The sequence below is a fragment of the Epinephelus fuscoguttatus genome, linkage group LG4, assembly GCF_011397635.1.
Source record: "Epinephelus fuscoguttatus linkage group LG4, E.fuscoguttatus.final_Chr_v1".
Taxonomy (NCBI): Eukaryota; Metazoa; Chordata; class Actinopteri; order Perciformes; family Serranidae; genus Epinephelus; species Epinephelus fuscoguttatus.
The window spans coordinates 14,968,137-14,993,806 of NC_064755.1; the positions used below are offsets into that span (position 1 = coordinate 14,968,137).

The following is a 25,670-nucleotide window of genomic DNA, read 5'->3' on the forward strand; positions in this document are numbered from 1 at the left end:
AACAAAAAACACAAACATTCTCCGAAAATAGTGAATCATCCAAACTAGTGCCTAAAATAGTTTGGCTCCAGGGATGGCAAGGTCCGTTGGTTTGTTGGTCAAACCCTCTGGTCCTAAGCCAAATAACTATGGGATGGATTGCCATGAATTTTGTACAATTCTATACAATCATGGTCTGCAAGAAATTTCATGGCAATCCATTTTATAGTTGTTGAGATATTTTAGTCGGGGACAAAGCAGTAGACCGACAAACAGAGCAACACTGCCATCCCTAGAACTACTGATTCGAGGAGGGGTAAGCAGAGGCCAGTGCCCCAGTAATATTAAGCCTAACCCCCCACTGGTTCCCCTTAGAGTAGCAAATATTTTCATACATTGTCACCCCTAAGAGAAGGGAAATTGTAATTATTCAACACCTAATGAGTGTTTTGGAGAACCAAACCTATGAGGGTGGTGGTCGTATCTAACATTTGTGCTGTATTATATTATACTTGGTACCCCTTAAATCGCATATGGCCCCAACCTGGTGCCCACATTTAAAATAGTCTAGAACCGCCACTGATCCCTTGAGCCCCACATGGCTACAAACTGACTCCACAAGCTTTTTAACAAGGGAGCCACAAGACCAATGCCTGCAGCAAAATCCGAGATACTTTCTTGTCCTTTCCGAACAGAAACAAACTGCAGACCTCGTGGCTTTGCAGGTGGGCAGGTGTGCCACTCGGTTAATCTCCACTCAGCCTCTCAGTCAAACACCATTAAGTTCTACCTCATGACATCACCACCTCACCTGAAGTGTTGTCACCTGACAGTAGGCCTGCCTGACCCGTCTTTTTTCCTCGTCTCATTCTTTCTGTCCCTCCTCCCAAAAAACCCTCTGGCAAATTGTGTGCTGATACTTCCAGATAGAAAAAAAAAAACACACAAAAGGCACACCTGTGTAAGTGGCGCAGTGTGTCCCCACCCTGCGAGCAGCAGCCAGTGTGCGACACGGCTTGAAACTGAGGCTTTGTCTCTCGCCTCGTGGCCCCACAGGCACCACATTCATATCAAAAGGAATGTCTGAGAGGACTTTTTACGAATTCTGCTTCTTCTTAATAAATGGGCTGGCATATTAAAGACCGTCTGGGTTGCTTCAAGACAGCGACAGCAACGTTAGAAACACAAGAGAAGAAGATGGATGAAGTAAAGAGCCATATGCAAAATATCTTATCAAAAATCCCTCACATGCACAGCCTTTAGTTGATTATAAATTAGTGTGCAGCTGTTACATTGTGGTTGAAACACAAAAAGGGTAGACATTTTGGAGTCCAATGATCTGTCTGAACCTGTTTACACACGAAGGCTATTTATCATAAGCAAGACTCGGCCAGTGTAGGAGTGTAAACATTACAACATTGTTACACATAAAGAGAGCAGGTTACATGAGAGCATGCAGGCTCGTTCTCACCATTACGGAGGTGTGATCTGATCTAAAATCAGCCAAGGCTCAGGAGAGACAATCCAACAGGAACTGAGTAGAAATAAAATATTTTGTTAAGTTAAAAATCCCAGGGAATGAACTCACCGTGGAGTTTGACTCAGACAGGAAAACAGCTGTAGAGTGTATCCTCGGTGAGGGACCACGCTGTGTGTGTGAAAGTGTGAGTGAGTCCCAGAAGAGGACTAAGTTTAGGTCCCATGCAATCTTCCCAGGCAATGCCACCGCTAAGTGACTCAGCTGAGTGAGAGGACTCGCAGAGCAGCACAAGACTCCTCCTTCACTCTCGCTCACACACCCCCTACTTAGGTGGCTTTTAAAAAAATGACAAAGCCGCACAAAGCGAGACAAACACACATACCCTGAGGTTCCCAGCACACAACTCTGAACAGACAAGATCTGCTTATATTTACACTGCAAAATGTACATTTTAAAAGCTACAAATGTACAAACAGCACCACTGACAGTCCAGCTACATGAAAATACACGCACAGCTCTTGCACGACTAACACGACTAACATGATCTCCAGCTTCCTCTCACCTGTTGATTGGTGCTTTAATCTGATCATAAAAGAAACAAATAAACCCTTTTGTCGAGGGCGTCGGTGTGAAACAGAAACACTTTTAGAGGACAGGCCCGCTTGTATAACAGCCACTAGCCTTCTCGTTCTGCTTGATTAGTCTGATCAATGATTAACAAGCACCACAGTAAAGCAGCCTGGAGCGCCTCGCAACAGTTCTCTCATCTGCCTGCTGAAATCCTAATGAAGCCCAAAGCCTCTAATCTATCATGTTAAACCGCCATCCAGCAACTTCTCCTCCTCAGGCACTCTTCCTGTGCAAATATTTCAGACATAAAAACAAGACAACCGAGAAAAACCAGTCGTCGAACAGAGTGAGTCGACATAAACAAGTGAAAAACGTGAGAAACAGGCGTCTGGTAAAATCCACTAACATATGAATTTGACTCTACATCAACATTAATACTAATCAAACACAAGGAACAGGCTACTTATTGATATGAGATGTACCTTTTGTAGAAGTCAGCACAGTGAACTGCGACTTTAGATTCTCCATGGTCTGTATCTGTCCTGTGTGCAGAGCTGTTCCCTGGTGTCTGACAGCTGAGCTATGAGGTGCTTGCTCTTTTGAATAACTGCTGATGTAGTGTTGTATATCAACTGTGAGCCATCACATGGTTACAAAAAAAAAGAACTAAACCTGCACAGGAAGCCTTAATTTAAGTCACGCTAACGGCTACAATGACATGAATATTTTTGTTACTGTGCTATCTGTGGATGTGTGAGTGTGCTTATTTTGAATATATACTTTCACACACACGGCGAACACATTGTCAAGCACTTGCATGCTCACTGACATGTGTTATGTGTCATCAGGGCAGGTTCAGAAGGAATGACAGGCATTTCAGTGAGCCAGTTTGATCAGTAGAAATTCCATTCAATAAATTCCTGTCAAATTACCTATACTTACGGCAGCACGGTAGTTCAGGAACACTTGAGATGAATGAATCTGTGTTTTAAACACTACATGTGAGGGGCGTCGGTGGCTTAGTGGTAGAGCAGGCGCCCCATGTACAAGGCTGTTGCCGCAGCGGCCCGGGTTCGACTCCACCCTGTGGCCCTTTGCTGCATGTCACTCCCTCTCTCTCCTTCACACTTGTCTGTCCTATCCATTAAAGGCTAAAAATGCCCAAAAAGATATATATTTAAACACTACTTTGCACTGCTTTTGCTTTGCTTGTCAAAGCACTTTGTAAACTTTTGTTTTTAAAGGTGCTATATAAATAAAGTTATTATTATTATACTACATGTGAATCTTCTTAGAGTGAATACATCTTTAACAATTGTGCATTGTTGACCAAAACTGCACTCGCATGCACTCATCTCAATGGTGCAACCACAAGTTGATGCCAATAAATACTTGACATAGTCAGCCTTCTGCAGCCTGCAGTCTCACTGTTGGCAGGGTCTCACTGAAGCTCATACAGACAGGACTGACTGGTGTCATCAGAGATGCTGCCAGTGGCACCTGACCTCTAACAGATCTGCACTCAAGCACTTCCTGACTGTTACACAGGAAATCCAGGAAATGTGTTTATAGGCACCTGGTTACAACATAACCCACATTTACATGCTGCTGTTAAGTAATCTGATTTTCAGATATCCGCCCTCAATTTTTTGTCACATTTGATGTCATCATGAGGTGATTTTTTTTTTGTCAAAGTGTTCAGACTGATGGCTCAATGAAAGAACAGGTCACATAACTACTGTCATGAAATACAACATCAAATCAGCAGACTCATTTTTGTAATCGTCACGCTGCACAAACAGGTCACAAAGCAGTGAGCTCTTTTGGAAGATGAAACCTTAGCGGCTAGAAATAGGCTATTCCCATGTCTTTGATTTTGTCGGGGGGAAAGATGACAAGAACATTGTTACTGCAGGTAGTCGGACTAAAACTCTTTCCACTGCAAGAAACACTTCCTCAAATCTCTGCTCTAAAACACCTCAGCTACTACGACTGACAGCACAACAACGTGAAGCTCCAAGAAATACACCCCACCAAAGGTATGGCCCTTCTCAGCCACGGCGGTCAGCTGTAGCGCTACTCTGGCTAAACACCCAAAACTGGATTTTAGTCGTGGACAGCTGCGGGCTACAAGAAGTCATGAAGCTTGTGGTTGGACATATGATGGATGAAATGTTGCTCTGTGAGTGCCTCTCCGTCTTTCAGACAGAGCCTTGGGTAAATACCAGTCACAAGCAACAGAAAACCCCCAGGTAAAAAAACCCAAACCTATCTAGCCTTAGCTACACTTACCAGCGATTACCCTGACAGTCACACAGAGGCACACACCTGAATTTTGGGGAGATTCACGATTACTAATTTTATGGGGTATAATGGAAAACTAATATAACGAGCAGTGTAACGAATTACTGTTGGCAGGGAGTAAGTTAAGAGATGTTATTACTTTTGAAAAGAGTAACAGGCCTAACACTGATGTACACACACCTTGGGGCCTGACACACCAAGCTGGCGGTTGGCCACTGGTCAATATTGCGCCAGCAGCAAAGAGCATGGATACCAAGAGGCGAAGCTCCGTTGAATTTTTGCCAACAGCCACTAGGGGCGCAGTGGTAGCGCTGCCGCCATTTTGGACTGTTGAGCTTGGACTGTTGAGCCCAGACTGTCTGCTGACAGTCCAAAATGGCGGCGGTAGGACACAACCATGGGCGAGTCTGTTGCTATGGGGCGTTCTATTGAGCTTCGCCTCTTGGTATCCATGCTCTTTGCTGTCAGTGAGCATCTGTTGCCCTAGTTTTCACTCTGATTGGCAGTTCAGCTCAGAGTATGAGAAGAGAAATGGAAGTGAAGATCCATCCTGTTGATCTTCTGGTTTCCCTTACTAAATGACTAATACAGACTACAGCCACCTGATGGTATGGAGTGTTATTTCCTCTCACGCTGGTGCAGAACGTTCAAGCTAGCTGGCCACTGGCTGTAGTTTTTGCGGTGTGTTCAGGTGCAACTTTTTGGCCAAGATACAGGCAAATTGATACAACGGTTGGCCTTCGTTGCCGTTTCTTTGATGTTGGTTTGGTGAATCTGGGCCTTTACATTTAAATGCTTTCCTGATACTGTTAAAATGGGTAAAACACTTTCAGAGGCACATGCCACATACTAAGATAAACTGACAGTAACTGCTGCTTCTGTCCTTACTTACATAGTCACACACAGGCAACACAAACAATGACACACAAAACCCAGTTTCTAACCATTTCTGGTGCCCTACATCACTCAGTGAGATTAGAGAGTGTGTAGTTAAAGAACATGTCTGGCTTTGCTCTGGTACAAGAAGAGTTCATTGAGTCTACCATGCTAGCACAAACAGGGTGCATGTGTGTGTATGTGTGAGTGAGTGAGTGAGTGACAGACAGGGTGACAGATAACCGTTACTACCAGGCATGGGGGATTAGCTGTTTCTGTTCAACTACCCAGACTTTCTTCAGATTAACCCTGCCTCATCCTCTAATCCAAGGGCCGGCGTGAGATTAGGACCCCAGTCTGCTCTGAACCAGCAGACACTGGGGGGGGGGAGACAAAACTGTCAGGGGCTGTGATGAAAAAAAAAGAGGATGGAGTGTGGGGAGTGTGGAAGATATGGGGGGCAAAGGGAGGTGTAGAATGGGAACTGGAGAGAGAACTAGACACAGTGATATTATTTCACAGGGATGAGCTCAGGGCAGAAGGTGAGAAAAAGATTTAGGAAGAAGAATAGGATGAAACAGACAGGAAGGAAGGAAAAGTGAGGGCATGATGAAACTAGACAAGTGTAGAGAAGACAGACAGATAAAAAAGCCAGATGGGAGGGATTTACAGGAGAGAATGAGACACATAAAGAGGAGAGAAAATGAGAAAAGGTGAAAATAGCAAGACACTGAGGACTGGAGGAACGCACCCATTCATCACACAGATGCAGACTTTGAGACACACACACACACACACACACACACACACACACACACACGCCTCTGATACAAAAATAGAGCAGAGACCAGCAGCTTTCTTCACACCCCTGCCTCGCTGTGAGCTGCAGGGAGGAGTGTTCATACTGCCCTTCGCAGCATCTTCCTGCATCCCCTCCCTGCATCCCCTCCCTGCACATGAATCTTGTCTTGAAGTTCACTCCACTGCAGCTGATTTGCACAGAAGAAGGAGGAAATCTCACCAGATTTGGTGAAGTTTAAAAAGGACTAAAAGGCTTCAAACTCATGCCGTGATATCGACTTCAAAATGCAAATAAGTGCAGCCCGCCTGCTGTGAATCAGAGGTGGCGACTGACAAGTTAAAAAGCTATGCATCTTAATTCGGCTTGTGGCAGCGCTACCTCCCACACATCACAAGATGAGGATCAAGAAGAGGTATTAAAAAAAAGGACTGCGTCACCACTAGCACAAATACAGACAGACAGGAAACCACAGAAAATGAATAACCCCCGCGCAAATGTGAGATGTCTGCAGCGATAAAGCTATCAGTGATCACCATCATGACCAGTGGAGCTTTCTGTGACAAATTCATTTAAATAAAGCTGCACTTCAAAGAAAAAGATCCAACAAGCACAAAAGCAAGTGTAAGGTGAGTTCATGGTGATGCTGCCCACCTCTGGAGTGTTCGATTTTCACCGCCACGCAGGCCTCATCAGTGGTCTTGGACTGGAAGCAGCCAGCTTTGTCTTTCTTCTCTGCAATGACAAAACACAAGGTTCACTATAAAAAGACATACGAGAAAACTTGAGAACAGGAGGGTATTTTAATACCCACATCTGAGGCAGGAGCTTCAAAATGTTTCAGGCTACCCCATGTTTTATGTAAGAGGAGCAACGACAGACAGAGGAGATGAAAATACCATTCCGTATTTTCCAATAGCCAAAACAACGTGCTGGACATGCACGAAGCTGGTGTGGGGCAAAAGCTGCCAGAGTTTTGCGGCGCTCCTCTGGTAGCACCATTTATCAAGATCAGGAGTAGACTTGTGTTTGTTTTGAGAATGAAGAGGAATATACCGCCCCTTGGAGATAGAAACCCTAATTAGTCTGTCTGTGATATGTAGGGCATAGTCTGTGGGGAGAGCTAACACTCTTTCAACACAGCCGTTTAATATGCACATAAAAGATTAAAGAGAAAATAGCAACGCTCGTAAAAACAATGATGGGCTCGCATGAGTATTAGGAAGCCCCCCAAACACACACACACATATATATAACTCAGACACAATAAAAAAGGGACACACACACACACGTTCCATCTGATATGAAGCATCACAGCTGCAATGTGATCAATGTTGACATGCAGCAACACATGTAAGTGACACACAACACAACAGAACAGCTGTACAACCATACAATCTGAAGTCGACCTCAATTCATTCAACTTTTGTTTCGCACTGTGCTGGCAATGACACTGACAGTGATACCAACCAATCACAACCGTGAGAAACCTGTTTTATTATCTTTCATCCTCATTTTCCTTAAAGGTTACTTCTAGCTTGATTTTAGGACAAAAAGCAAAAGAAAAGCATGGCTGTAGATTATTATTTTGCGCAGATGTGACACTGCACCAAGTACATGTGCAGAGGCATCAGGCTGGAGCTACTGTTTGTCATTTTCGTGAGTGTCTGCAAGGTGAGCCTCTCTCCTCATTGCTGATGCATTTAATGGAGGATTTGGCAAATATTAGGAGACATGTCAACTGAGGCTGATTATGTATTTCACTGGATTTACTGAGGTCACGCTACTCAGTTTTGCTGGGAACATTTCTCCACCTGTGCATAGGAGGCATAAACACACCGCAGATGGGATTTACAAGAGCCATAAGGAGTGGCGGAAATAAACGTGCAATACATATAAGCTTACACGTAACTAAAACCTGAAGCAATCGGGCTGTAATTAAGGAACTCAATATCTGATTACTGTAACACAAAGATGGGCGTACGTTCATCACATTAGCTCAGTTTTTGAACTTTTCCTTCCCGAGTGTTTTCAAGTGGTATTATTGTTGCCGCTGTCGCAAAGACCTAAGAGCCTAGCAACTACCAACAACAACACACACTGCACTTTATTTTCCACAGTTACTTTGGTTTTTACACTGCCTGTCATTTCTTGTAATGAGGATAGTAACTGCATTGACCATTACATGACATCAACTACCATGGAAAAATGAGCGCCATACTCTTCCTGTAATGGTTGTCGCACTTCCTTTGTACCGTAAATAGAGCTTTCATTTTCCCGGGAAATGGTACCCAGTGGCGGATGGAGCTGCATAGTGAAAGTGAGGCTTATAAGGAACCAATCCACAGATAGTAACATTATTCTGTAGCCAGTGCATTGTGCAATTAGCATTTATGTCATAATGGGATAGTTAAAGCAAAAACCTTGCTTATTTCCATTTAAACCATCAATCAGCAGTAAAATCACTACTTAGTTTTGTTTTGTTTAGACAGTCAGTTGAGTATCTGTGTTCCCTCAGTCTATCTCCACACATTTTGTCATTAATTAATCTAAGACTGTCCATGCAACACTCTCAGTGTTTTTCTTAATACCCCAAACTATGATTTGCACAAAGTATTTAGTTGAGTGTCAGTTAGGATATACGAGCACAGCAGGGCTGAACTGAGACGACATAATGGTGAGTGGATAATGCCATGTAAAGGAAAAGTGGACAAACTCAGTGTGGGGTCGTACAAATACTTAAGAGGAGGTACAAATGACTTTGTGTGTGTGTGTGCGCCCATGTGCCCACGCGTGTGCATGTGTGTGCGAAGGGGGGTATAATATCCTGGCGCAGGGATTAAAGGAGGGCTTTCTCCACCCACCATCTGGACTCCTCATGACAGGCCTGCCTGCTGTTCACACACGCACAAACACATACACACACACACACCTACTTTACAATACATAAATTGGACCTAGTCAGTTATATAAGTTCCCTATTCAGAGTTTACTGTAAAACACGTAAGCAGCTTATCAAAAGCATCCCGCAGACCCTCGGCCATGTGACCAGAGTCATCACACTCCACCTATTGTTTCCTGAAGTGGGGGATATGTTACTCTGTCAGCACTAAACACACACACACACACACACACACACACACACACACACACACACACACACACAAAAGGCACACACCCCAGAACATAAGTGACAACATCCATGGAGAATATAAAGGTGAAATGAATGGGTTTCTGAGATGTGGGTGTGAGGGGAAACCTTCATCAATGATGATATATGATGGGGAGAGTCTACTGGTCCAGCTACTGGCCTGACCCTAAACTTCCTCTTCCTGTCTGTCAACTTCCTGTTTTTCATATTCCATAATCTTGAAGTCTCAACTCTTAGCATAACAACACTCAGACCACTGCACAAAAAAAGAAATGGCAACAAATCACACGCACACATTGACATGCACTGTGGACACTACTGAGGCAAGATTTTTGGAAATGATGTCAGACACGGTTGACGATAAAGTCTGAATACTGATAATGAAACTCAGACGTGCATCCATCCTGACAATGATCATGATAACTGTTTGAAAGCGACCAACAAGAGATGCCTCGAACTTCCCCAAATTCACAGTAATTCTAAGAAATAAAAAAAAAAAATGAAATGAAATAACTGATCTTGTAAAAGAAACGGATCGATTTTCTTCATTGATGCCCTTTTCTTTTTAACCAAGCTTACTTGAAAAGACCAAAACTGCACAGTTGTAAGTGAATATAAAAGGTATTGACGCATGTCTGTCATGTCAGCTTTATACTGAACACATCATCGTTCTGTACGTCTGGGCTTCCTCTACTTAGCATCATGAATTAAACACACATCAAAACAGGTGGCAAACTGCAGCAAATCCTCCAACGGTGGCATTCAAGGAGAATAAAAATCCAATTTAGCTGCTAAATTCACAGCAATCCAATCAACTCTGTAAATTAAAGCTTTCACTCCCCCTCAAGCAGTCTGGGTATTACATAAGAAAATGGCAGCCACCATTCTGATACCGCTATAAATTGGTGGTTGTTTTATTCATATGAAGCTGTAATGATGGTGGCTGATCAAATGATTAAAAGCAAACAGGTATCTCCTCCTTGACAGATAAAGGTCAGTTAATGAGCTGTGACATTTATCAAATCTTCAGAACTGTGTGTGTATATACACGCTGTATTTCACTATCGAAGGAGTTGTAAACAAAGGTATTATCACATCAGTCTATCTCTCCGCTGTTGATAGCTGCCTCGTCTCTGTTTACATTCACCCTCTCTATAGCGACACAAGTCTGACAGACAGACGGCTGCTGCGTCAAACACCAAATGACTAATGACCCGAGTCTGACCTTCAGTCAACACACAGACTGACATCCTCGTCTCTCCACTGTCACTGCTCGCATTCGCTCTACTCTCCAACACTTCAAGCCGCTTTGTACTTCCCATCAGAAAATGTGGAGTTGGGCCATTTAATGTGTTACAGATTATGCATGCCCTGCATTCACTAGAAGCAGATGCCAGTCAAAGCAGAAATAGAAGATTACCCCACAATGGAAATATCCTGCATAGATGAAAGAACACACATATCAGTACAATAACACACAGAAAAAATAAATTATCTGAACTAAACTCCAACATATCCTAAAATATGAGGCTGACAATATATTCTGAATTTTTCTTGTAGTAAACAATTTCTTTGAAAAGACCAAAACATACATTTAAATGTTCCTAAGCCAATTTTCAGAAATGTAGCCACAGTCTGATACAGCTTATTCCTCTGTGCTACAGACCTCAATTGTGATCCACAAACTATCAAAGCACATAAAGCTAATCAATTTGGGCATTGTGCTATAGACCCTCTTACTGTTAGTAAACAGTATGATGTTTTTTTGGTGGGCGGGGCTTAGCTGGAGGCAAAACAATTCTCCACAGACATTAGCTAGTGCTAGCTATCAAGTTCTGTTGGCTTGCTTTAGACAATGGAGGAAGATGAGGCAAAGTACTCATTCACTCCACTAGACCGTTCATAAATTTGGAGTGCTGTCTGAATGTACTGTTTGGTTATCCAGGGCAACGCACTCTCAGACTGGCAGTGTGCACTCTGGACACTCTGTATGGGAAGACGGAGCAGCAAAACCATTCATTAAGTCATGTAGAAATATAATGCTCTGTTTCTTCGACCAACAGAACTCTCATTTTAATGTAGAGCGCCACACTGAATTTAGTGTTACTTGAGTAAGTAAACACTGACTGACGGGACCAGACTGGTTGACCTGTACGCTCTTACTCAGTGGATGGACAATTTAACAGGATTGCTGAAGGTGGGATGGCCGGCTTTATGGTGGATTACTATACCAATCTTACAAAGGAGACGACACTTGAACGGTTTCCTCTGGTTTGTTTTGCTATCAAAGCTAACGTTAGCTAATGTGCTACAAAGTTAGCGTAATGGAGAAATCCAATCTTGATACCTCTCCAATTTCTGATTAGGTGGACATGATAATAATACACAGAACGTTATTCATCCCTACAAAAGTAAACACTCTTTCATTAACCTGATATGACGTGTGCGCTGCACATGTGAGCATTTTTGATGATCGCCTCCGCCCTTTGGTCTAATCACATTTAACCATAGTTGTCTTTGTTTTTATTGACGGGTACTGGTGGCTTTTAAATGAAAGAATTTAAGTTTTAAACCATGACTCCTTCTATTCTGACTCCTAATAACACAACAGGACGACATTTTAAGACTCATAGCCTACAGCCCTGTGAGTTATGTTTTGCCTTCAGCTAACAGAACTGACATCATTGTGATGTCTGCCCTAAAAGGTTCCATACTGTACAGGAAAATACCCATTCTTATGTCTTCCACACACTAAAGGACTTTGTCTGATGAAAGGCTGACACCCCTCTCACATCTAAAGACAATGTCAGTTTTTAGTCACACACAGTAAGATTTTGCAAAGACTGAAATCTTGAAAGGTCACTACCTACCTACCTACCTTCCTACCTACCTTTACAAGACTACAGCTAGATTTCTTTTGAGGTTTTTACCCATCTTACTCCTGGTGGAAAATATTACGCCAAACTCTCTTCAATAAATATGACATATTAACACTTCCTCTTGTGTCCGCAAAAACACGAAACTTTGGACACCTCAACTCACTACTAGCCTACAAAAAAGAACCGATACTTGCTCATGCTCTTGCATCCCCTCAGGGCCCCTCCGTGTTTACCGTCTAACCTGCTTCTTCTTTGATGCTGCAGGGAGTTCAGTTATTCTTCAATAAACATGACGGATTTTGTCGGAACAAGAAGAAACAAATTGGACAAAGACAGTCTTTAAGACAGTCTGCTGACCATCTTACACCGAACAATCACGAGAGTTCACACAAAACTCTTTTTATTTTATACTAAAATTAAAAATTTGTCCGCGACAGTAAAATCGCTGGAAAAGTAATTTGCTCTAAGGCTGGCATTGGATGCATCATGATTATGTCTCCATGCAGGAAAGTCAATTTCAGTAATCAGTAATCAGTAATTTCTCCTAATGTCTTGACATTATGATTGCGTGTAAGTTTTGTAACCGCTGGTGAACACAATCCAACCAGAATACAGATATATTATGCTTTTAAAGTGGCAAGTAGACACACCGTAAAAAGAAAAATCATGTATAGAAATCCAAAATTTTATATTTGTTTTATAATCACATTCAGCCCTTCGAATCAAACTGAATCATGAGGTGCCTAGAGATTGCCACCCAGACTACTGTAGTTCAATTTCTGACTCAGCCCCCACACAGTACACCTTTGGCAGCTGTAAATACTCAACAGAGCACCAAATGTGTAAAAATCCACAGCTGTAATCACCATAACTTTAATACAGACTGTGTTGATTGACCTTTATACATGTCATGAGTAATCGTCCACACGGTTTCCACAACAGATACGCTACATGCTTGAAATGTTTTTAAGGTGACTGCACCCACACTGATGCATCCACAGGCAGCACCTGCGTGTGTGGGTTTCTGTGTTAAAACCAGCGCTTCCTCCAGTTCTTTTCTCAGTAGTTCACACACACACCTCATAACTGAAACCAAAACAAATTGTACAGTCTTAATGTTTCTAAGGTGCTGGACTGTCAAACAAAAGGAAACATCTCCACAATACCTGTGAGCAGCATTCCTCTCCAGTACAGCTGGGTTTTCCTGGGCCCGTCAATCACCCGATGTTTATCCATCTCAAAATCTCTCTTCAACTCAGTTTTACCAGCATCTATAAGGAAATTACAGTCTGATCTTCAGACACAAGTTTCCCTGTCGCCTGGTTACTTCATGTCTGTATTTACCCATCAAACCTTCGGAGTACCTGTCTCGACACTGTACAAACCGGTTCCCTGGAAACCAGAGTCACCAGGTGTGGGAGAGACAAGGAGGAGGGAGGGAAGTCGTCCTTCAAGATGTTGATTCACGGTCAATTTTAACCATTTCCATAATAATGTTCTGGGGTGAGCTAACACTCAAGGACAAAGTCACCCCAGGGTGGGAGGAGAGAATGGGAAGACAAGAGAAACCAAAAGAGAGGGTGGGAACACTGTAAATCAGCAGTGAGGAGAGGTGGAAGAGGGAAGGGAGAGGAACACGCTCATGGGGAAGTGAGAGAGATGAAAATTAACCAGCCGTAACAGTTAATATTTAACTATCTGCAGTGCTGCCAGTCAAACAACCCATATTAAACACATTTCTTTTGCCTATTTTCTGCTCCTGTGCCACTGCATCCTAACTGTATTTTCAGACATGCTAACTATATTACACAAAATGTGACTGCACAAACCCCCCAAAGCCCAATTTTAACCTAATCTCAGCCCTGATATACTGCAGCAGAAATGAATGAGATTCTAAAATTAAGAAACCTAAATCACAGAGGACAGTCTGCACTTATCATCCAATAATGATGAGAAATAGATACCATTAAATATACAAAAAGGCTGATTCTGCCCATAAGGACACAAGAATGCAAAGTAACCTCAGCTTCATTTGCATGGCTGCCCTAGATCGAGATAAATACCATTCAAATGTAACTCATAAATAATGGAAGAGAGAGAATGTATTAATATGCCAAGTCACACCCCTTTAATCACACATGAGGTTCATAGTGATAATGTGTGTGTCTATGTGAGTGTGTGTGTGAGCACACGTCTGACGTTTTCATGCTTGACACAGAGGAGATTGGCTATTGAACGAGACCAGATGCGTCTGTCTCCCCTCTCTCCTGTCCCTCCATAATGGACAATTACCACAGAGTTATGGTTCTCTGCCACAAACATAATAGAGTGAAAATTAAAGGCCTTGTACTGCCTTTATGTGGTCAAGGCAACCAGCTGAGACTCCCGTCTCCAGCTCATGATGTAGTTTACCCTCCATCTAACAATTTAGTCCTGTGATGAGTTCTTGTACAGAGAATAAGCCAATTAGCAAAGTCTTTACAGCATGTGTTTGTGCAGTGGTGCCCACCAGACAATTAGAAGTCAAAGATTCACTCTCCTTTAGGCTTTGTTTTGGTCTCCGCTAACTGTATCTGTCTGCTGTTTAGTGCTGGGCAGGTAGAGTACAGCGGGTTTTTAGAGCTTTTTAGTTGAAAGCAGCTGCCTGCTGTGGACAAAAATTAAGCTCTGAGTTCAGTTTGGCTGCAACTAATGATTATTTTCATTATTGACTGCTGGGCCAATTTATCTTCATGGTTAAACAATGAATCTTTTAGTCTCTAAATTGTCAGTTGCGCTTGCCCGAGAAGGACTAAATGGACAAACCTGCTATTTTTAAATATCCCATCGAGAGAGACTCTCACTGCAAACTGTTCTGAATGATTCTGAAAATGTCGGCATGCAACATGGTTCTGTGGGCGATAATTGACGTGTAGACCTTCCATCTATGAGGAAATACAGTGAGCGCTGGATGGAGCAGTGCGTGACAATAACCCTGTCCACATTTAAGGGTACTGTTTGTGGTTTAAATGCTAGATGGACCTAGGGTCTTGGTAGCATGTCTGAAAGGTTACTTTTGGTTCCAAAGGTACCATACCGAAAGTGTTTGGTGGAAACAGGGCTTAAGTGACATCTTTAATTTGCTTTTTTTGTCCAACCAACAGTCCAAAACCCAAAGACTCAAGATTAATTCTCGCATTTAAGAGGCAGAAATCTGATTACAGTGATTTATCAAGTATCAAAAGTTGGCATAGTATAGTATAGTATAGTATAGTAGTTGGCAATTAATTTTCTTTCAATCAGAAAGTTGATCAATTGTCTAATCACTGCAGCTCTAGATTCGGTGAGTGTGAAATCAGGTATTAGTTGCACACTTTAAATGCAAAGAATGAGCTGCAGAGTCAGATGCTAACGCTCTCTCTCTCTGGGTTCGTCACTACAAGTGATCCCTGTCACATTACGCACTCATTTGATCCATCGTTAATATGAAAACAGTGACTGGTGCAGCTTTACCTTTTGCTTTCTTCTCTATCAATACTTTCACTTTTTCAGGCCTGTAAAAATTCTTTGAAAAAAAAAAGCTCATCTTTTATTAACTTGTAATAAGTAGTCACAAGCCTAAAAGGTAAGGTTTTGTTTTAACAGTAGATATGGTTACTTCTTAGTAAATTTGAGCAGTGGACAATGGGTCTTCCTTGGCAAACACAACTAAGATTCCTCCAGAAGATCTCCCTTATCTGCTATAAAAGAGCCTGCCTCACATTCCACTAACTTAAACATGTGCCTCGTAAAAATCGTACATCATGTGCAGATGCTGTCCATCTACTTTCTGATTCCCAGCGTGCTGCCTACACGGCCCCAGCATGTGAAGATCAGCTTTTAAGCATGATCTGAACGTGCGCTCTGGCCCATGTCTAATGAGGGCAGGCCAAGTGAGTCACTGGGTGTGCTGTGATCCTGAACTACATCGGCGGCCCCCCCTGTTAAACACTTCCTGTCGGTACTTCAGGGAACACATTAAGAAAAAGTGAGGGAAAGAAAGTTTAGTTTCCTGCTTGGCACTGCAATGATCATCATCCCAAGAGAACACAACTAAAGATTTAAATGTGGTTTGGATATCAGATGGCAAAAACGTCGAGTCCCAAGCTTAAGCGAATTTGTACAAAAACAGAGTAAGTAACAGAGATGAGGAGAGTCGCATAATTGAGATCCAAACAGCAGTGTAGAGGTAGTGGACTCTGGTCACTGGGCACTGAGAAAGGGATCGATTGTTGGAATTAGAGTATGCGATAACATCGACAGGCAGCAGTCATTCTCTCCTCATCTATCTCTCTTACCTCCTTCCCTTTCACCACACATCTCTTGTCCCTCTACCCCCTCCACGTCCTCCTCCTGCTTTCCCCCTGTGATCTGCCTGCCTACCTTGGAAAACAGATCACAGCTGCTGGGCAGGAGCTTCCAAATGTGTCAATCAATAGCCTGTCCACCCAATCACCACGTCTGACTGGGCCCCAGCAGGCCAGTCTGTTCATAAATGAACAACAGCGGTTATTCACAGCATGCTCTTTCATGATAAGACTGAACCGAATGGATTTGAAAGGGCTCCCAGATCCAGCACAGATATGTAAAAAGTGACATATATGAAACATAAAAGACCACTACTCTGTTAATATGTAAGATTTTAAAGCAATAAACTACAGTATACTCCAGCACCCCAGCTGCACTCATATTTGTATTCATTAAGTGAAGTTACGCCCCAAGGGTATGTCTTGCTGTAATCGAGTTTCCATTCAATGCGACCCATTTTTAAGCAAAATGTTTACAGAAATAACCATTCCACTTTCCATCAGTTCAGCAAAAGTGAATGACTTCCTGAACATCAGATATAACTCCCTCTCCAAAAATAACCCATGAGAAAGTCTCACAATCTGATGCTGATGAGTAAGTTGTTGTTACTCATCTGATGCTGGCTACGATTCGCCTTGTCTGACGATGACAACAAAGAAATGCACTCGCTAATATTGCAATGCTTTGGGTAAGAGGCACAGAGCGCACAGCTGGGGCCTTGTGCACAGGAGGACTGACAGCACAAAGCATTTATGAAAGGCCGTGGTGGATGGATATTTTGTCAACAACATTTCAGAAGCTTTGTCTCTCATGCAGTGGCTCTGAATCGTTTCCAGGAATGATCATGACAAGAGTATTTGTTTGTCCTGAAAATACAGTTAAAAACGAAACTGTACTGTATGTTACTGAACTTTAGCCTCACTGACCTTTTGCTAAACCCAGTGACTGTCCAAATATAGCCTAGCAACGGTAATTAGGCGTGGTCAAGCTTTCACTTTCTACACGTTGACGTGGTGTACATGGGGCTGTGGTCACAACAATACTCTGAATATGAAAGGTTTGGATGGTGGTGTCCAAGACAAATAGAAGAGCAGAAGTGTAAGAGATGGTCAGTATGTTTTATCGCTGCAAAATTTGAGAAAAGCGTGCAATATGCGATAACGTGAATATTGCAGTAATGATATTATTTGTGATTGAGAATAAGATGTTACTCAGGTCTGCCTTTCTGGTACTACTGCTAAAATACAACAAATTCCTTATTGAATTAAAAAAAAGAAAGGAAATTATTTCCAACATTCTTATATTGACTAAATGGAAAAATGAACTGAACACAAAAGGCACCAATAAAAAAGATAATGACAGTGAGTTACGAAAAGGCCTACTCTTTGACTGAAAATATCGCGTAGTCTTCACAATGTGTTCGTACAAGATGACATCATGATGTTGATAAAAAAAAAAAAAACATAACTCTAACATATGTTGTAAACCTTAGCATGTCCTGCTAACTAGCTAACTACCAACAACAGCAGACCTAACTCAGCAACATTTCCAAAATTCTTTTATTTACCAATTGATAGGTACATTTTAAAGTGCAATCTTCTACTGATACTCGTCATTGTGATGACAATAAAAAACAATGTATTGTGCCCTGCAAACGTTAGCATGATGACCTACTGGCTTACCACCAACAACTTTGTGGGGCTAGAAGCAAACCCCCAGGAAGTGCAATAGCTTTTGAAGCCAATTTTCGTGGTGGCTAAAACAGTGGAACTGCAATTTCCGGTGTTTGTCACGTGAAGCTGTTTGGTCCAAAAGACTTTTTCCCATAGACTTAGATTGGGAAGAGACATTTGTAAACCAGGTGAATCGCTGTTCAAGTTAACAGAGGGCTAAACCGAAAGTCAGCCACTCAGCTTGTGGAAGTTGGTCGATGAACTGTGCTTGACCGTGCTTGGTGGCTTTAAGTTTCTACAGTGCTTGCTCTATGGGCCCCACAATGCATATGATCCAGGTACTTTCATACTGTGGAAATCGAGCATTTTTGGTTTCATGTACCACTGAGCAACTTTCACAGGAATGAACAGAGTCCTGCCTCCAATGCTGTGTCCTTAATACAGCCATGGTTAGAAGTTATGTGTTCATAAAAAAAGAAGAAGAAGAAGAAGAAGCTCAGTTCACGAAAGCACATCCACTGTACAATATTATTGTCACACATTAGCATGTGCCGTAGCATTAGAAACTCCATCATGATTCAGCAACTTCAGCAAAACTTGTTGTCCAAGATCATATTAAGTTTGCCATGTCCTCATCCTAAAAGCCTTTTGTAACATTAAAATTTAAACATACTGTTCAAAAATACAGTAAAGAATACATCTAATCTCTTTGCTGCTTGTCACAGTATGCTAAGCATTCGAACAGAACAGAATGAAAAGAGAGTCTTAGATTTTCAAGTCTCATTGAAACTTGGCAATTCCCATGGTAATACTCAGACTAACTGGCTCTGCAGTGCAAAACAAAGCTGTTTCTTTATCTCTGTGATTCTACATGGATTATTTCTCTGGGACATGCAGCTTTAACATCAATCTTTAAGCGCAATATGGTGTCTGTAGCCATCAGATTTGAGACCCTTTTTTCAGAGTTCTTGTTTTAAAACGAGCTTGAAACATTAAAAAGTCATCTGGAGAGAACTTTTTAAACCAACTCACAGAGCTACTCTTAGCTTAATTAGCTAGTTACAACTGCTCAGGACAAGGTTGCCGGCTACAAATGAGAAGCTTGCTTTAGTCTACCTTCGTCTGAAATCAAGGACCCATTCTTAAAAAAAAAAAAAAAAAGATTATTTCATTTTGAGTGGTAAATCTGCAGAGAATGGGAAGCTTGACGGGCATAGCAACAGTAACAAAGGAGGTCGGTGCTTAGTGAACCGTCAATTAATTCAGCACATCATAATTCAAATGAAAACACTCCTGATGAATTCTTCATTTTGATCTGTCTATGTCTCTTTGTTTATCTCAGTCTATTGATTCCAGCGCACTGAGGAAACACTAAGCAACAGAGATTCATTAATGCTAAACAGATTTGGCTCAATGCATTATGGATGAAGTAAATAGATGCTGAATATAATGCCAATCAAACAGCGTGGGTAAAAACTTGTGGCTCAAACAGGATCATTGTACTCGGTATGAATGAGCCCCTCTGACTGGAGGCACTGGAGCCCATATTCTCAGCGCAGAGCTGGAATGCACAGAAAAACCCTGCAATGCTGCAAGCAAGCCTGCGGGCGAGCCTGAAGCCAAGTTTGGGGCACTAATGAGGCAGAGGCAAAGAGAGAAACTAACTTAACATTTAAAATGACACAAACTTCCTCTTTGACTGTTCATGCTTGAACCAAAATTAAATTCCCTCTTCCTCATTTCTGTCACCATGCATGTCAAAAATATTCTCTTAAACCAAGATCTGCACTCTGTACATTTAAACCGGCAATGCACATAACTGAGTCACCTGCTTCATTGTATACACACACGCACACACGCTCACACACGCAGCACTTAATCTGACACGTCCTGGAGGAATTAAGAGTCAAACAGTATCAGCATTTCTGGTGTGTGTCATAGGAGGCTCAGCAGAGAGACAAACCACTGGACAGAATGACAAGATAATCGGCTGCCACAAACCAACCTAGTGAGGCCTGTGCGAGGGAATGACACAGCATTTTCCCTTTAGAAAGAAAGGAAAGGAATAAACAGATTAATCCAAAAGGTAAAGGGAAGAGAAAGGAAGCAGGAAAGGTGAGGAGAACGAAGCTGCAGTTGCTGACAGAGCATTGCACAGTCAGAAACTGGGCAGGGGTTGACTTCTATCCACACGTCAGACACACACACATACACACAAGTATCCACTATAAAATGCAAGGACAAGCCAAAATGTGTGAGGAAGTAAGGGCCCTTGGATTGTAATGTTTACAGTATGTCCTTGCGTATACAATAGTATTCATTGTGATGAGGCTCTTAGCACTCCTTCCTCCTTTTAGCTTCTCTTTAGAAACAACATGCTCTCACATCACGTACCTGGCCCCTGTCGCCTTTATGATAGGTTCCCTTCCCCCTGAGCAGCGACACAGCGAGCTTAGATGTAACCTCTGTTCCTCAGTTATAAATCGCATTTCCACTACATTCGATAACAAAAGGGATTGAAGAGAAAGGTGATGAAGAGGACATGTTGTGAGTCATCAGACCTACAAATCTGCACCCACTAATCCACCAGAACGCCCACCGGAATCTGTTAATTCAACATCTTAGAGCAGAATTGCAATCCAGGATCACTGGCTCATGTACTGGCACATGATTCATTTTCTCTGATGAAAACTATGAATATGTCGGATAGGTAAGTCTAGTGAGCAACCGGTAGGGCTGGTAATGTTTAAAAAATTACAATACCAGTACCCTTAAAGTTGTGATCCCTTTTTTCAACTTCACTCAATACCCATCGAGACATTCAGTTGCATAAAATACCACTGTACTTTAAAACTTTTTGGTGGCATCTCAGCACGCTGAACTGCTAACTCATATATGAATGTATAAATACATCGGGCTCGACTTCACCACATCACAGAATGTATGGGTTGTAGTTGCAGTGGCGGGCCAATTACATGCCGCATTAAATTGAAGAACGCTTGTCGTGATTGGCTGCAAGCAAAACCAAACAAATAGTCTTTTTTTTTTGCTACATCTGGACACCAGACGTATTGAACAATAAGTTTGATACCACTTGGAGCTAGGCTATTTTGTCAATACCTCAAAGTTATCAAGTACTGATACCCTGCCCAACCAATCACATCCTTCAATCTTGACAACACCAACCCCCAGCCCTCCATGACAGCTTTTACACTGACAACAGCAAGTCTTCCCTTTAAACCCCCCTCACTGATTTATATCTGAGCCACAGAACCATCTCCATTTTTAACTTTCTTAATCCTGGAGGAACCCCCTTCAGTGGGCTCCTACACAGATCCAGCAAGAAGCCTTGTTAGTATGAGACCCCTGACTGGTTACCTCCATCGAAGCACAAACAGCAGGGTCTGCTAACACCCCTGCTACTGCCTGCCTGTGTGGGGAGCAAAGCTTAGAGAGAGGAGGAAGCACTACAGAAAATATATTGCTGCAGATAAAGTTAATGGTTTCAACTGCAGAGATAGCTAGCCAAATGAGTTCCTGCGAGTGCATGCAGCGGGGAGATGGAGTGGGGAGATTGAGCATGAAGAGAAAAAAAAAGGCATGAGGCATACTTCCTCTTTTATTTGACTAGTAATAAAAAAGTCATTATTGAAACAATTTATTGCTGTTGTTTTTTTTAATAAATACTATTTACAAAGACATTTTCCTCTGTTGGTGTAGAGGATAGAGTGCAGCAACTAGCAGAGGTTAGGATTACATCTGTCATCAAGAGATTGTATTACAGCTGTAATGACAAGGTGACTTTAAATCATAGTTTTGTTTGCAGACTGTTCAGGAGCAGCAAGCCACAATGTACACACACACACACACACACACACTCACACACACACACACACACACATACATACGCACACATACGCACACACTCTTGCATATTTTCCCACAGCTCGCTGTGGACAGCTGAGGCCGATTACGCCAATCATGGCAAACAGAGTTAACTGAAATAAGCAGCAGTAGGCTGTGTGTGTGCTTGTGTGTGTGGTGCATGTCTTGAGACAGCCTGCAGCTGAGAGGCCCAGTAAACAACGCCTTAAAGAAAATTAATAGTCCCCTCCAGCCAATACAGCTCCCATAGACTGCTTAGAGTACCCACAGCTCTCTCCTACACACACACACACACACACACACACACCCACACACACACACACACACAGCCACCACTGCCACACTTAGGTATAGCAGCCGCCAGAGGAACATCCTGTGGTGAGATCCAGGGTTTATCTTTTGTGATATGTCCTCCCCTCTTTGTTAACCATCAGCCTCAGCAGGCGACATCTGTGTGTGTGTGTGTGTGTGTGTGCAGAATAGAAACCCCTTGTTTTAGTGTCTCTGTGGTCATAAACCACCCGCATTTTGTCTCTCGGCTCTGTTAACCCAACGCCCCATGGCTGTATTGTGCACTCGATGGATGCGGTGCTCCAGTGCTGACTGGTAAACCGGTCTAAAAAGAGAGAGGCACTAACCTTAGTGGAGGTTGTGTCCTGTGAGATCAGTGAGTCCAGTGAAGGAATTAAAATCCACTGCTAGACTGAAGTGAAAAGACATCTCCCTCCTCTCTCTCTCTGTGCTCTGTCGCTCGCGCTGGCAGGTTCAGGCTCGTGTTAAACTGCTGCCTCGCTGCATTGGTTGCATCCTCCCTTCCTTCCCTCTCTCTGTCTCTCGCTCGCTCTCTCTCTCTCTCTCTCTCTCTCTCTCACACACACACACACACACACACACTTGCACAGTCAGTGACAGACTGACTCGCCCTTTCACTCAACCTCCTGTCTTGCCGCCTCAGATGCTTTCCTTCTTCTTTTACCCTTTCCTCATTCCTCTCTGTGGCAAGTGAAGATAATCACATTCCAGCGGAGATGGGGCATATGGCGGGGGAGCGACACTCAGCCCCAGAGTAAAGCCCCCTCTGTGTGTGAGTGTGTGTCGCATGGACAATCAGTCCCATTGTGTTGGGTGAGGGGAGGGCTAGAGAGAGGGGGAAGAAGCCAATGGCCGTACTCATATGCTGTCCCTGCTGCTGCTGCTGGTGGCTATAGCAGATGTAGGTGCTGAGCGTGACACAAAATAACCCCCTCCAGGAAGAGAGGCGAGGAGGTGACACAAGAAAGGCATCTTGAGAGAGAGATGATGAAAAACTGTGTGTGTTTGTTACAAAGTAGAAGTCTAAAGTAAAGGTTTACAGAATCTGAGTAATAATTTGTCATCATACCGCTCAGTGGCCTCTGTGATGTGCTTTGAACTTCTTTCTTCCAGGGTTCACACTGAGTACCACAGCATAGGCTGGAGGTAGTGGGAAATGTAGACATAAAGTCCACCCACTCCTTTCCCATGACAACCAAATCAGTGGTTACACACTCGGTAGAGGAGTCACAAAGAGAAACATTTGCAGAAAGAACCAAGTATTACGACATGATTTCAATACGGATCCACCTTGTGGAAGCCAGAGCTGTCTATAGACGTCTTTTGGGGCCAGTCCAATTCAATTTAAGACAAGTTCCATTGACATGTCTTATCAAAGCAAGACTCAAGTCAAGTCCCAAGCCTTTTAGTGCAAGTCCAAGTTAAAAGTCTTGATAGGCCAACTGCTAGTCTGTGAAAACTGACCATTAAAATGAACACTTTGCTTTCAAAACTGTGTCAGCAAGTGTATTAATACAAAGCTCAAACTATTATATTCAGTCCTTAAAATACTAAATTATTGATGATGTGGCTATGCAAGTCTAGCCTGACTGCAGCTAATTTTTTCTTCGCAGCAGTGTCAGTCCATCCACCACTTTGGTGCAGACTAAAATATCTACAAAATCTTGCAAACATTCCTGGTTCCCAAAGGGTGAACCCTATTGAGTCTGGTGATCCCCTAACTCTTCCTTATGGTTGACATTTTTGATTTTAAGTAAAATGTCTTTCAAACTGTCAAATGAATTGCCATTAAATTTGATGCAGGTACATGTTCCCCTCCAGATGAACTGCAGTAACTTTGGTGATCCCTTCACTTTTCTTAGAGCAACATCATCAGGTCAAAATTTAAACTTTAACTACCAAATACCTGAACAAATAACAATCTACTTTGGTTTTAGTCACAGACTGTATAAAAATAACAGACATAGCTACTGTGATGTCATCCACTTGTTTGTGAACCACCATTAGGAAGCCTTGAGTTTTAATTTTGGTTGTCACTATCTTGGTTTTTAATGGCCAGAAGTGACCATATTTGGACGAGAGGGTGGAGCTGTGGATAAGAAGGGTGGATCTACAGACTGTGGTGGGACCTTGTAGGCAGCCTGTCAATCCAAGAGGTCACACCCTGAATTATGTGTGACTTTAAGCCTCAATAAAATGTAGACAGGAGAGTTCTATTAATATTCACCCCTGATTCAGTTATCATGAATGAGGAAGTTAGCCAAAATAGTTTTTTTTGTAGCAGGCTGTAAACATGTTTATTTCTGCTGTAAAGTTGTGCATTTTAACATGAGTGTCTATTGGGATTGACTCACTTTTGCAACCAACCTCAAGTGGCCACTCCAGGAACTGCAATTTTTGGCACTTACGCATTGGCTTCATTTTCCAGCCCCAGAGGTTGCCACTTATTGCGAATTAGCAAATGTTGGCATGTTAACATCCTAAACTAAGATTCTGAACATGTTAACATTCCTGCTAAAGATCATTGTCAAAGCATTGACAGTAAGTGAGCATGTTGCCATGGTTAGCATTCATGAAAGCACTGCTGTGTCTGAATGCAGTCTCAAAGAGCCCTCAGCATAGCATAGACTCTTGGTCATGAATGTTTTAGCTTTCAAGTCTCAAGTCAGGTCTACAGTATGTCTAGTCTCACAGCAGTCTAGTCCAGTTCAAATGTCAAGACTTGGATGTGAGTCAAGTTTCACGTTTACAGCTCTTGTGAAAGCCTCTAAAATGTCCCCATTTCAGGAACTAAGAAGTTTTTGTAGCCTGATGACGCTGCATGTTTTTTCTTCTTCATATTTTGAGTTTTGACCTGATTTCATAAGCCCTGCTAGTCAGACAACCCGCAGAGAACCACTCAAGTCTCCAGCTGAGTAGCAAGATTAAGAAAATATGAAAAATTAATTTCATGTAAAATTATTTTTGGGACTGCAAGAGTCTTTTCATAAATAGATGCAGTAGATGTATAGTTATTTGTGTTTCCTTCTTCCATTCTCAGTTATAACTGTGCTCATCAGCAGAATACAGCAGACTACAGAGCAGAGAGATCTCTGTTGTGGTTGGGTGGAGTGGCTGAAGTGTTGACATGGTGAGAAAGAGCGCTCAGTTGTTCTCATATTGTCAGACCTGTCTGTGAAAATGACCTGCAGGCCCCGATAAGTGTTACAGTGGCACAGAGAGAAGTGCTGCTTTCACAAGTTCTGTGAAGAAACATGTTTTTGGTTGAATCTGATGCACACACAAATGCACACACAGTCACACCTAAGCGCTTGTGTGAAAAATTCTTTATATCAAGGAGCTTCACTTTATCCATTTATTTTCTAATTCAGACTGGCAGCCATCACAGTCCTGACCTCCTTTCTATTCTTCTTGCTGTCTGTGCATCTTTTCACGC

General features: G+C 42.5%; 1 protein-coding gene across 7 annotated transcripts in view; it reads right to left on the reverse strand.

Moving 5' to 3' along the window:
- fgd4a (FYVE, RhoGEF and PH domain containing 4a) overlaps positions 1 to 25,670 on the reverse strand; it is a 64,077-nt gene that overhangs the window by 19,615 nt on the left and 18,792 nt on the right. For 4 of the 7 annotated variants that reach the window (XM_049574108.1, XM_049574114.1, XM_049574107.1 and 1 more), the window contains one exon: positions 6,663 to 6,743. In XM_049574108.1, coding sequence (XP_049430065.1) covers positions 6,663 to 6,743 — 81 coding nt within the window. Of the gene's footprint in view, positions 1 to 1,567; positions 1,702 to 6,662; positions 6,744 to 13,204; positions 13,419 to 22,560; positions 22,895 to 25,670 lie in introns of those variants that run through there. The other 3 variants (XM_049574110.1, XM_049574109.1, XM_049574111.1) reach the window with 3 other exon arrangements.